The sequence below is a fragment of the Halichondria panicea genome, chromosome 4 (assembly GCF_963675165.1).
Source record: "Halichondria panicea chromosome 4, odHalPani1.1, whole genome shotgun sequence".
NCBI classification, from domain to species: Eukaryota; Metazoa; Porifera; class Demospongiae; order Suberitida; family Halichondriidae; genus Halichondria; species Halichondria panicea.
Genome location: NC_087380.1, coordinates 5792039 through 5805174, shown reverse-complemented (window position 1 = coordinate 5805174; position 13136 = coordinate 5792039). Strand labels below are relative to the sequence as shown.

The window sequence follows — 13136 nt, the reverse complement described above, 5'->3', positions numbered from 1 at the left end:
CATCAATTAGGAAACATAATTATCTGTGTTATGGCAGTCACGTTTCATGTAGCCTCGACTCCAGCCCCTTGAATAGTGGGCCTGGTATTTACTGTTGGGCGTGGGTGGACAATTAATTTATTATTTACCGTATTTTATCTCATTGAACGTTAAAACAGTATTTTATCTTATTGCCATAAAGAACAGAAAAAAGAAAAAGGAGAGGCTACCTCTCTGTATATACTGTAGACAGAGACAGCTAAGTAAAACATCAGCTCTGTAGATTTATTCATTAACTTGAGGCTCGGATCGGATACACACTCAGGCGACAAGTTAATCTCATAAGAAATTAGTTAAACCTGTGGGTAAAAAATAAATGTGGATAAGTACAGTGGCTGTGACGTAACATAATGTGAGGACTAACTTATTGATTTACACAATAGATTTACCATTGAAAGCACTATCCATTAATACACACTCAAGCAACAAGTCCCTCGGATCGGATACACACAAGTCCCTCGGATTGTAAACACATTCAGGCCACACAGTTCTCGGATCAGATACCACGTACTTACTCTGTGACCAATTTTCGGCAAATGTCACAACAATACTTCCTTCCAGAGAGAATGGCACTGAACGTCGAACAGACACACCAACACTTTGAAGATGGCTTCACTCAGAGAAACAAGAGGAGAAATCACCATCACAACACTTCTTTCAGAGAGAGTTGCACTGGTCCTGTCAAGCTTCACATCAATCAAGAAAGGGAGTGTCTGGAAAGCAGATGGACTTGCTCTGGGACTTGCCATAGCCGGTCGGTACGGTACCCACATAAACACCAGCGTACAGACACTTTAACGCCTCCAGCTGCTTGTCTTTCAAGACTAGACCTGGTTTTCCAACACAGGATAACGCGTACGTGAGAGCAGAAGAGAAGGTAGCAGCCATTACACAACTTGGACTAGATTTCTTTTTTCAATGACATCATTATAAATGAAACGGATATCAATGTTTTACAAACTAATGCGGAATAAGAATACTGATAAATATACTGCAATTTACGATTACCCAGATTCTGGGTAATTCTGGCGCATGCGTAAACAGTGTATACCAGGCCGTCTTTCTCAGCGGCTTGGAATCGAGGCTACGTTTCATGTTGAACAGTTAAGAAATCCCCCCATTTACGTACATACCTTCCTGTCCCTCTCTGACCCATCCGTAAGCAATATACCCTTCTTCAGCATGTGTCCGTACATTTGTCTCTGTAGAGCCGACATGTCACACTTAATGACGTACTCCACTTTGTCAGGCAGCTGAGACTCCACCTCCTTCTTGAGTCATATCTCAGGAGAAACGGACGCATCACTTTGTGCAGGAATAAGAATGGTCTCCTCTTCGTTCAGTTCCATCTGTGTGTGTGTGTGTGTGTGTGTGTGTGTGTGTGTGTGTGTGTGTGTGTGTGTGTGTGTGTGTGTGTGTGCCTATGTGGGTGGGAGGGGGGTAAGTACTGGCATGTACATGTATAACACTCACTAAATATAGAATACCAAGAGACAAGGAACGTGGTACATTAATGCTTTTAAAATCTCAGAGGGAAAAAGTTAATTTTCTCGCTCAGATTTCAGCTACATGTACATATAATGAGCAAGGTTGCAGCCACTAGTTTGAATATTGAATACTAAATGCACCGCAAATCTAGTCCTTTTCTCTATTCCAGCTAGTAAGTTGCCCGTGCATTCCTTCAAACTGAGATGAGATTGGCTGAGAGTGACGGATTTCATGAGACAGAAATAACCAAAACAAGTAGCTATGTGGTAAATGCTTTCCAAGAGCCTGCTTAGTGACCATGGCATGTTAAATTAATTTTGTATGGTACGTGTCCTATACAGTAGACGTATACACTGTATATACGTATGAGCAGATTTGTGCACAGTTAAAGGCTAATCGAAATCTATAACCAATCGCATAAAGAATGAAGTGGACCCTTCTCATCCTCACTCTGGCTGTGTCCATGGTAAGAGCAAAATATAATGATGAAGAAACTGAAATAAACTCCTTCATTGAGTCACTGCTACAGACAGCCAAACAGCAAGCAGGTATAGTATTCTAAAACAGATTTTTTATTGTATATATGCACATGCAGCAGTCAGCATGCATATACTCATAGCTCCACTATACATGTTTCTAACAGGTATCTCTCCCTACCATAATGTATACCATTTCTCTACACATGCAGGGGGATGCAGCAATTGTTTGACTGAAATTGACATCTTTGTTCAGACGTCAAGTGTTGATAATGCTCAGACGGCAGGATCACATGATGTTGAAATCTCATTTGTAGGCGGAGAAAAACAAAAGTTTAGCCTGACCAATATTCCGAAAAAAAGTCAAGCAAAACTTTACAACTTCGCTCTTACAGATTGTTTCACCATTTTCGATCCTACTAACATAACAGTGATTGCAGTAAACACTGATGGGTGGAATATCGAAACAATCGTTACAACTTTCGCTGATGACAAAGGCCGCACCTACTCAGGCTCTATCAATAGGAAGGTCAATCGCTGGGTCGATCATGAGAATAGGCCAGAACAGGAGAGATTTGTCCTGGCTTTGAAAAACCACGGCTAAGCAGATTGTAGAGTGAAGATTGTAAAAAGCGGAGGACGTGCTAGCTAGAACTTATAATTATATACTTGTTAGTAAAAACTACAGCAAAAAGTAACTTGATTAATTAATGTGTATGATTATACCTATTTTGTTATGGCTGATGGTGCATGCATATGTTTGACCAACCTGTATACCAACAGCATCTAAGTCACAAGTGGACTTCTCTAAAGACGCATTACGCAATAAGTAAACAATTATAGCAAGACACACCATGCGTGAATGGGTAAGGAGTGCCCTAGCTTTAAAGTATAATTTGACCAGCAACTTCCGCATAAAATTTATAATTATGTACATCACATCGCAAATTACACTACAAGCAAAAAGAATGATTATAATGCTCATATCGAATAGAGTTTTGAGTAATAGTAAACAACCGACAGTATACAAGCTCCATGCATGCACTGTCAAATTTAACGTGACAGTAGATATACATCTTCTCATAGGGGAAACTGTATGTGAAGTGTATTACAAAAAATGTTGTATCCAGCCAGGTCCCTTACCTTTCTTCCTCTTCTTGGCTGCTTTACTCTTCGCAAGTGCAAGTATGCAGTGGAGGAGACTTCACAGTTGCTGCACTGCACAGCCCCGCCCAGCACACACACCTCTTTGACAAGTTTGCTTCTTTTGATCTGCACACGTGCTTCTACACAAGTGGACAGTTTTATGTTTTTTTTAAGCTAAATACATGATCATCATCTTGGCCTTACCTAACCATGACAGAAGGTAACTTAACTCTACTCTGTAGCAAGAAGTTCCTAGATCTAGATCTATTCTTTGAGTCTAAAATAAATAAATTATATTAAATTCAATATAAAAAAATTATTATTATTATTTTGTCTACTTTTATGTTTGGCAGCTACAGAAGCTACAGATCTTTCAGCATTACTACCTCAAGTGGATGAAAGAACACTTGGTAAGTGAATCACAATTAATACCTCATCTGTTATCAACTTCTAACACAAACACAGGGGAGGATGACATGTTTGACGTAATTGAGGCTCTCTCTCCTGTTGCCGCAAAATGGAAGGCTATTGGAACAGCTCTCAGGATAAGGCGTAACAAGTTGGATGAGTTTGAGAGCACACACAAGGGAGATGTTCAGGATTGTTTAGCTGACACAGTAGCGGAGTATGTACGCATGGGCTATGACACCAAGAAGCACGGAGAGCCGAAATGGCTCAATATAATCAAAGCAGTAGAGCATTCTGCTGGTGGAAACAACAAAGCACATGCTATTGCCATAGCGAAGGATCACCTTATACGTAAGATATAGAATTATTCGATTCAACGCGATCATAACTGTTTTTTCCAATTCAGCTGACCCAGCAAGGCAAAACATAAACCTAGAAGATGAGAGTGAGTATATTATTATGTCATTAATTTCTTATTGAGCACTACTAATCTCTTGACTATCGCAGACAATCCTCGTCTTCTCGAGGCTTTTTCACAAAAATTGCGAGCACAACTTGAGGTGATCAAATCATTCTCCATCAATTCTAAAGAGGACGAGGAACACAAATTATGGGATATCAGGAAGGCTTTGTCTGACTTTGTAAAAGACACAACAAGATCTAAAATCAGCTCTGAAAGTATTCGTAAGGTGCTAGCTGGATTGTACAGCAGTGATCTGCTTGTAGATAACAGCGTTTACGAATGGGCTTCAAAAGAAATTGATTCAATGGAGGAAGTGTCTGTGAAGCCTCTAGAAGAGCAAGAACCTCCCACTAAAGAAGAGATACCACCACTTTTCAGTAAAGACATTGTCTACCATGCTTGCTTGTGTAGTCTAGCCACTAGCACTTGCACTGTTGCCGGCTACAAAGATTTCTTCAACAAGAAGTTTCCTGAGCACTCCCTCGAAGAAGCGTCACTTTCTCGATCACAAGACAGAGAAGATGTCGATCGCTACCTCATCGCTAGACAAGGGAAGGTGTTTTATGTCGCTTTTCAGAGTGAGCCTTTACTCTCAGACTGGATGAAGAAATTCATATCTTTTGAAGAAGGTGTGTACATTCTAATAACCTTATTTGTATATACATCGAATTTTGTGCACAGGGGTTCAAACACAAAGTGACAGGATTCCTCTTCGATTCTTTGTCCGTCAACTACATGATGGATATCGAATTGTATTCACAGGTACTGTGATAGCAGTGGTACAAGCTAATTGTCTGACTAAGTCACTTTGTCATTATAGGATTCTCATTTGGGGGTCTACTGGCCAAAGCAGTGGCTGCTAGGATGTGGAGAGAGCCACTCCTCAGTGTGGAATCCTTGCAAGAAAATGTTGCCTGCATCACACTAGGTGCTCCGATGATCACCAGCCCTGTGGTTACCATGGCAATGGAAGAGACCCCTCAATTTGGTAGCACTGTCCATTCAATTATGTTGGACTCTGACCCCATCCCCAAATTGTGCATGTTTTTGGACCCTCGTTGTGAGGAGGTGGGTTCTGAGGTGCTGCTCCCCAGTCTTCGGAAATCAATGGAGGTACCTATAATGACATTCAAAAAAATTAATGTGTTCGCCTTTTTACAGAATTTTCAAGGACTATTCACCTCTGTTTTAACATGCAACTTTGGTATCATCCAAGACAGTGGTAACTCTAAGGTTCGTTTGAAAGTTAACGCAATGCAGTGAATGATGCACTTTACAGGGTACCGATTTGGATACACCGAATGCACTTGAGTCCATCAAGTCTGTACTGGGCAAAGCTCTTCCACAGTTACTGGCCCGTCTACCCAAGCTGACAACTATAGGAGATGTGTACTCAGTTTCGATCGATCCTTCTAAAGGCCTGGTGTTCAAGAATCTTGAAAGTCAAGAATTGACTGCATTCCTCGAGTTTTATTCTCTTTCATCCATTGATCAGCTTTCATTTGAGATGTTTGTAAAGGTGAAAAGCTGTAGTACATGAGCATACGTATAATTATTACATCTGCTTATTTTTCACTTCAGCATGATGCCAAAGTTTACCAGCAAGCTGTTTTCAAAAGTTACATCAAGCGTTCACTTAAGTCTGGCTTCCCACTTAAGGATCTGAATGTCGTAAAACCATCCATCACATCTGTTGATTTCCGTCGCCATGGTAGGGAGGTTTCCGTAACAGTGAATGGCGACAACCTGTGGTTCTGTTACAACATTCAAGTTGCTCAATATAAGACGAAGGTCTGTGCCAAAGACACCAGTCAGCACTCATTACAGTTTAACTACGATGCTGAAAATGATACGAGAATCATCATGGATGCTGATAATGTGAAAGTATACCTTTCTAGCCATTTCTCAAATCCAGTGAAGAACGTACATGTAAAAGTTTCAAGAAAGGTTTGTTGTATTTGTAACTGTTGGTAATCGGCATGCCAAGAACTAGCATAGTGTTATGCTTTGAGGCCAGCTAGGGGTGTATTTATTGTCACAGTTACTTAAAACTTCTCTTCTAATATACTATCCATAAATTATACTCTTCATGTTTTTCTTGGTTTCTACATGTAGGTATTTCGCTTCACCTTTCGACAAGAGCAGCTGGCTAAACTAACTCCCTCGGAGCTGATTGAGACAGCATATCTAAGTACTCTGCTGGAACAACACCCTCACACAACCAAGCTGAAGATGTTCTCTCATCGATTCAACACTGTTCGAGATTTCTTGGAGCAGATAGTTTCTGTTGTTCCTATTGAGAGCGTTTTTCACACAATTGTCATATCTAATGATCTAGAGATTATGGCCAGATGTTGTAGCCTTTTGGAGTCTTCTCAGCTCAATCTGCCTCCTTCCCTTCTGTTGTTTTCAAGTGCTGAAAATGCAATAGGTGCTTTCCATGTACTTAGTGGAGTAGCTCAGCCTGAACTATTTAATTCAACTGAAGATCGGTATCTTTACTGGAAGCAGTCCATATCAGGTAAAACTGTGACAAAAGAAACAGCTCGTGCACACTACCAGAAGTATGCTAAGCAAACCTCTCGAGCTACTGGTGCCACTACTGTCAATAAAATCATTGACAGGGAAACTTTCTACGCAAAAGAGTTCCATCAAGTGTATCAGGAAAATGCTGCGACAAAAATGACCCAAAGTAATACACGTGAATATTTGCAAACCGTTGTACCAAATCACCCTAATCTCCAGCTATTGTCTCGCATACTAACATTGTCTGACAATGCATTAATGAATTCCCACAATTGTGAACGGATAAATGCTATCAATGATTTAAAACTTGGTATGATCTACCCGACTCTGGCTTCTCAAGAAAAATCACCGTTAGACATTCTTAGTATTAGTCGTAAGAAGCTATCACAGCTATCACAGCAATCAATCAGTTATTCAAGTGATACAAGTTTGAAAGAAGACCAACGACAGAGGCTCTCCCAGCTATACAACTCAAAGATGTTGAAGTTAGTGAATGACATTCGGTCTAAAGATCTCAAAATGTGTACTCTCCTCTTGGGAGCATTCATGGAAAATCAAATCAAAGTCCCTCTGGTCAAGTCTGAGTTCAACACAGCTAAGGCGCTAGGTGCTCTTGTGAATGCTGCTGCTGTTGGTGTATGGGCAATGTTCAGTCTCTCCTTAGGTGACATGAATGAAGTCATTCGCTCGATTCCTTCAGGATCTCTTCTCGTGCAAGTCAAGGAGTACATTAGGGGCATGTTTGCTGAGAAGACAACCACTGCCGATCACAACTATGCTGGCAAGCTCCAGTTCTTGATTCAGGGAATGGACAAGACAGTCAGTTGCAACACTCACTACATCAGCTACTCACTCGAACGTCAACTTATCGAACTCTGCAAGAAGCTAAACATCAGCGAATCGACCCCCCTAGAAGTCCTTGTACGAGACTGGGACAAGCTCTTCAAAGAAGACGTCCTTTCTCTGGTTGTTCCCACACATCGCTCTTTGATAGCCTGCTGGATGAAGTGGGCTCTCATGATACACAATCTGAGGGAGGAGCTGGCCAAGTACACGACCGTGGGTGTAGTAGGGCTCGTCAACTCGGGGAAGTCCCTCCTCGTTAGTACCCTCTTCAACATTGAGGTATAATAATTATTATGACATAATAATGTTTCATGGTATTATTATTATGCCTCAGTGCGCATGCGCAAGCGAGGTATACGGTGTGTGTTTGTGTGTGTGTGTGTGTCTGTCTGTCTGTCTTTGTGTGTAGACTGCTACAGCTGCTCAAGGATCAATGAAGTGCAAGTAAGAGTTTCTATAGGCTTCTAGTCATGTTTTCTTGGATTTTAATTCGTGGATTTGCAAAATAATGCTTCGTTCTCGAGTTATGCCTAGTTTTGCTTACTTGGAATACCATTGCAGCCTTTTCGGAAGAGCACGTAGCCAAACTTGTTTACTGAGTGTTGCTACTCTACTTAGTAGTTAGCTCTGCACTAGAACGTTAGCTATTGGTAGCTGCAGAAGTGAGAAGAGAGCTGCAAGGCTCTGCTGATGGCAGCCATTAATTTTAGACTTGAACTTTGGCATCGATCGTTTTTAACAACAACCATGGTTGATCATTACCCACTCTTTGAGTTGCATGCAGCATGCAAATTAAAAAATGTTCATCATGTGTATAAAATTCAGCTTTATGTTATGTAGTTTTGGCATCTCCACCGAGGCATCAGCACCTGCGGTGCTTTCATTATAGATATGAATCATGTGATTCATGCTAACTTAACCACACATGTGTGGGTAGTATGCATGCAATGGTGTGGACGATTTTTTGCTTGTACGCGCACACGTGCATTACTGCTTTTGCTTCTCATGTAGGTCCCAGTTGGTACCACAGCTGTCAAGCGTACCACAATCCCGTTTCTGTACAATCTTGAGGGGGTGATTGATGGAATGGACGTGATCGACTTCCCTGGTGTGGATGACAGAGATGACACTATTCCTGACCTGTGTGAGCTCCTCCTGGCCCTCGCACAAGTCGTCATCTTCGTAGTGGACTACAGGTATATACCATATTTACTTGATTAAACGCCCGGGTGTTTATCTCCTAGCAACATCTGTAGAGGGGGCGTTTAAACGAGATGGGTGCTTATATTTGAAACGTGGGTTTATTGTTTTGTCTACTTCAAACTCTTGCGCAGCAGCAGTTATTATGCTATTCTTGGCTGCTGCCACAGCTCTCAGCTTATATCTTAAGTCGTATAGGAGTGGTGTTTCTCACTCTGTGTCGGTATATCTCTCTTAGCCATCATAAAATTATTCTATGCTGCCATGCTTGCAACTGGTTCCACGTGCTACTTCAGCTCCACCCACAGTGCCACGCCCCATACATGGGCTATTATTTTAAGATGGGCGTTTATTAGCCTCGATTCCATAAAATCGGCCTGGAATCGAAGCTACATGTAGGTGTTTATTGACAATGACAGAGCTTTTACCATGGGCGTTTAATCATGCAAGTAAATATGGTATGCACATACCGTATAGCATGCATGTAATTTTCATGGGGTAAAATATTCGTTATTTTTGTGGGCAAGCTGACCTCCACGAAAACGTAGGCATGGCTTACCGGAACGCAGGCAATGAATTCAAAACAAAATTTTTTACTCACGAAAATCACCGTTTTCGAGTTGAACGAATTTTTTTACCCCACGAAAATTACCCGCTACATGTATACGGAGGTAAAATTTTTATCTGCCGTACATACTGCACTGATCAGTCAATGGTAGATATTAAATTAACTCCAACTGTTAATTAACATGGAGATACCGTATATAGCGCGTAATTTCCAGGGATCAAAACATTCGTGGGTTATATGTTCGTGGTTGCTACATGTACTTGCAGGTAAACGTAGTGAAGCGAGAGTCAAGTCTCGCTTCACTATACTTGTGCTCCGGGATTTAACGGGATTCAATCACACAAAAAACGAAGTGTTTGCCCCACCCCCCTGAAAATTACCCACTATACGATGTAGGTTTGACTGGAACATGCATTTTTGGTTTAAATCCTTGAAATATTGGTCCTGGAAAGGTATAGTATAATTAATTTGTTTATAATTATACCCGCTATTACGGTATAGGCCGTATATACGTACTTGCACTTGTACATGTACTCAATGTTTTCGTTTATATTAATTGTGGTAACAACAGAACTCTTACAACTGTAACAAACACATAGTAATATCAATGTTGTCACGGGCACCCTCCAGGAAAGCACACACCCAGTCAGCCAAGCAGTGGCTTGAGATGTTGGAGGACAAGTCAGTTCCTGTACTGGTGTGCCTCACCTATGCTGACAAGCTGTACGCTGAGCACATGGGCAAAGATGGCTCCCACCCCGACGCCAGCCACATTAAACAAAGAATCGCTGAGGAATGCTCAGTGAGTTCAGGCGAATCATTTAGAATTTAGCTAGCTATAAATACCATAACATGCTCAACAGCTAGTATGCGCAATGAGTAATTCTGTAAACGCGTGTTGTATATTATTATAGCTATACAATTGATGTGCACAAAATTAATAATGGTTAATTAATACATGTTTATAGTCATGTTATTATGTGACGGTGACTATAATAATTATTGTATATTGCAACAAGTTACAAAAGTTCTAAAAGGCTACGGAAGTATATACATGACTGTGTTGCCAATCCTATAGTAAAGCCTATATTGGGTTAACAATGATAAATTATCATGACGTTGGTGGAGATGCAAGTAATGGATATATATTTTCATTTGCATGCATGCACCCCATGTTCACATGCAGATGATCAAGGAGCAGCTTGGTGATGTGCCGTCTCATGAAGTGCAACTGTTTTCATTCAGCCAAGACCGTGATTCTGTCTTGAACACTCCCGAGGGGCGAGAGAGGTTAAAGGATGCCGGGATTGCCCCACCCCAAGCGGTGGGTGACTGGTTGGCCGGTGTGTTTGAGAGCCAACTGGAACAGGACGAAGTGGCCAAGCAACTCAGAGACTATGTACACTCAAAGTAGTAGTTTTGTATCCGTACTTCATGTTCTTGTTGGGTGCACTCCAGATATCTTATTTCTCTGCATGGCATTTTTAAATGTGTGCATTATTTTTAATATACAGTTGGTGTTCGTTTTGCTTTTCATTCCCACAGTTTATATAATAGAGAGGTTTGTGACATCATCCGTAAAGCTAATTAATTAATTCCTGCATGTGCTGTACGTGTTCGATGTGCAGTGAGAAATTTGGCTGGCTTCTATAGACACGAATCGAAGTTTGTCAATAATGCTTAAAATTTGCAACAGAGTTTTGATTTCGGCAATCTGCTAAAACGTTTTGAGAAGAAAGTCAACAAATTCAGTACCCCTTGGCACGGTACTGCTATAATAATACCTTTTCTGAAAAATTAATGTCCATTGTCCGAGACTGTTAGAGCAACAACAGCTGCGAGTAATAATAGTTAATTATTGCTGGTACAATGTCATAATTATAAGTTCTTTCAACACTCGTTAAGGCTAACGATATTCGACAAGCCAGCTCCGAATAAACTGACAGTCTTAATTAGCTTGTGTGAATTAAAATTGGTGTTGTGATAACACTGTATAATGCGTAACTGCTGAGAAATTAATATTAGGATGCTTTGTTTCTCTAGTATCGCCGTATATATATAGACTATGGCAGGAAATTTTCACGGGTGCACATTTTCGATTCACTATTTGGCTTCAGATCCCTCAGCAGAAATGTTCGTAGGTTCTAAAATTTGCGGTTGATCAATGCCTGGAAACCACACCCACCAATAGCTTTGCATGTGAAATACCAGTGCGTGGGAGTTTATCTGGGTTTTAATTTTCGCGCGAAAAATGCGAAATTTTGCACCTTACAGTACTGTTTACACATTTTGTGTGTTACCATAGAGCGATCACCATTAAGTAACTTATATAGACTTTTGATCGCTTTGCAAAACACTAACACCTATATACATGTAAGACATTGCATAGCTTGAATCAAGAAGAGCAACAAACAATTTTCAAGTTATTATGATACAAAGCATGATGAATCAAATGATTTCTAACAAGTCCTATATATATAATTATATCTCAGTATCTATGACAATGTAAGTTGTATTCTATGGTCTGACTGTCCCTTTCCTTGAAGAAAGGGAGGCTGGTGAGGGCACTTGAGAGGATGTGTACGAGGAGGAAGGGGAGCCGGGAAACTCCGTGGGGGTGGACTGTGCATGTATGCGTGATGGATTTGGTATTCGTAGGTCAAGTGTGTATGTGTGTGTCAGTGAGAGGGTGTGCACATGCAAGTTAACATGTTCACTTAGGGTGATATACTTTACGATACACCACGTAGATAAAATGCACATAATCTATGCCTTGAATGCAGGAAAAGGTTCGCAATTTGCATGTGTACACGTACAATCATACATATTGGGCCATAAATTGCATTAACTTACAAAATCATCTTCATTGTCTGAGTCCAACAGCACAGCTCTCCTGGGTCTTCCAGGCTTACGCTTTCTCTGATATAGAAAACAATTAGCATTAGTTGTGATTGCTATACTTAATAGTGAAGCACAAATTAACACATATATGTATACACATGCAGAGGCGGCTTTACATTGCGTTTTTTGGATGTGCAAAACAATGTACACACACACACATTCAAAGGGTGCACCTTTGACCCTTTGTCAGATCTTCCCGATCCCTTTAGTTTGGGAGTAGAGCGTGGGGTGGAGACTGGAGTCGACACTATAACAAAACAAGATGGGCAATAACTTTTACTGCAATGACCTTGTAGTTAACATTATGGGGAATGATCGTGAATCTATAAAGCAACGATTATATCGATTTGAAAACAGTGTACAAGTTTCAACTATAAAAGTTTTTTCAACCACTGTCGTATTAGCATTTAAAACAGTCCTTATTTTAGTGTCCACACACACACACACCAATCACCCTACCCCTGCAACGCCACAATAAACGGTATACAAGCACACACTTAACACATTTATTTTATGGTACAGAGAAATTCTGTGTATCATTTTCACAGAATCAGAATCAAGACTTACTGTCTGAATTGTCCGACATGTAGTCGACCTCTACTACTGTTGATCCGTCCTCGCCGGGGTCATCTGCACCCTCCCCTTCTTCCATCTCCATGGAAATGGCCTCAAGCTCTGACCTTGCCAGTAGGAATCCGTTCTCCAGCTCAATTGAGTCGCTATATATGATTGATCCCTCTTCATTGTAGGTACGAGCGTTGGAGCAAAGTAGCATAATGTCCTCTTCCATGTCTGCCAGACTCCGGTACTTGTGCTTGATAATACGCTCCTGGTGAAATAAAGCACGACAAAATGTAGTGTAAGGCAATACTCCATAGTGTAGGGTATCTGACATACATGATTGTTAGTATACTGTACATGTAAGTGTATAATTATGTATGTACATGTACAACCAACCATACCATTATAGTAATTATCGGAGTACCGAGTGTAAAATATCCCTGGAAGCATCGCAATCTTTTGAGATATAATTATAAGCAATACTGCACGTGTGCATAAACTACCTGACCACATT

At 40.8% G+C, this 13136-nt stretch overlaps 2 protein-coding genes and 2 long non-coding RNA genes across 5 annotated transcripts in view; 2 read left to right on the top strand and 2 right to left on the bottom strand.

The window, feature by feature from the left end:
- Positions 1 to 122: 122 nt before the first annotated feature.
- Positions 123 to 3271, bottom strand: LOC135334542 (uncharacterized). Its single transcript, XR_010394317.1, has 3 exons — positions 3147 to 3271; positions 429 to 1388; positions 123 to 338 (listed from the first exon to the last, which is right to left on the bottom strand). It is a non-coding gene; the product is annotated as an uncharacterized LOC135334542 (long non-coding RNA).
- Positions 1684 to 2742, top strand: LOC135334541 (uncharacterized). Its single transcript, XR_010394316.1, has 2 exons — positions 1684 to 2075; positions 2216 to 2742. It is a non-coding gene; the product is annotated as an uncharacterized LOC135334541 (long non-coding RNA).
- LOC135334540 (uncharacterized) lies at positions 3265 to 10751 on the top strand. 2 transcript variants are annotated; one of them, XM_064529763.1, is made up of 14 exons: positions 3265 to 3369; positions 3503 to 3559; positions 3615 to 3908; positions 3964 to 4002; positions 4065 to 4649; positions 4702 to 4782; positions 4841 to 5133; positions 5182 to 5253; positions 5300 to 5539; positions 5602 to 5967; positions 6136 to 7671; positions 8404 to 8588; positions 9791 to 9962; positions 10347 to 10751. In XM_064529763.1, exons 1-14 carry the CDS (start codon positions 3360 to 3362, stop codon positions 10572 to 10574), a joined length of 4158 nt encoding a protein of 1385 aa, XP_064385833.1. In that variant the 5' UTR covers positions 3265 to 3359; the 3' UTR covers positions 10575 to 10751. The 2 variants fall into 2 exon arrangements, with proteins under 2 accessions (XP_064385833.1, XP_064385834.1); XM_064529764.1 differs by having other exon boundaries at positions 3286 to 3369; positions 3509 to 3559.
- Positions 10752 to 11555: 804 nt separating this feature from the next.
- The window catches only part of LOC135334529 (transcription activator BRG1-like), a 32881-nt gene continuing 31300 nt past the window's right edge, over positions 11556 to 13136 (bottom strand). The window contains exons 21-24 of the mRNA XM_064529751.1: positions 12629 to 12890; positions 12235 to 12308; positions 12014 to 12079; positions 11556 to 11782 (exon numbers count right to left, since the gene is read on the bottom strand). Coding sequence (XP_064385821.1) covers positions 11678 to 11782; positions 12014 to 12079; positions 12235 to 12308; positions 12629 to 12890 — 507 coding nt within the window. The 3' untranslated portion in view covers positions 11556 to 11677. The remainder of the gene's footprint in view (positions 11783 to 12013; positions 12080 to 12234; positions 12309 to 12628; positions 12891 to 13136) is intronic.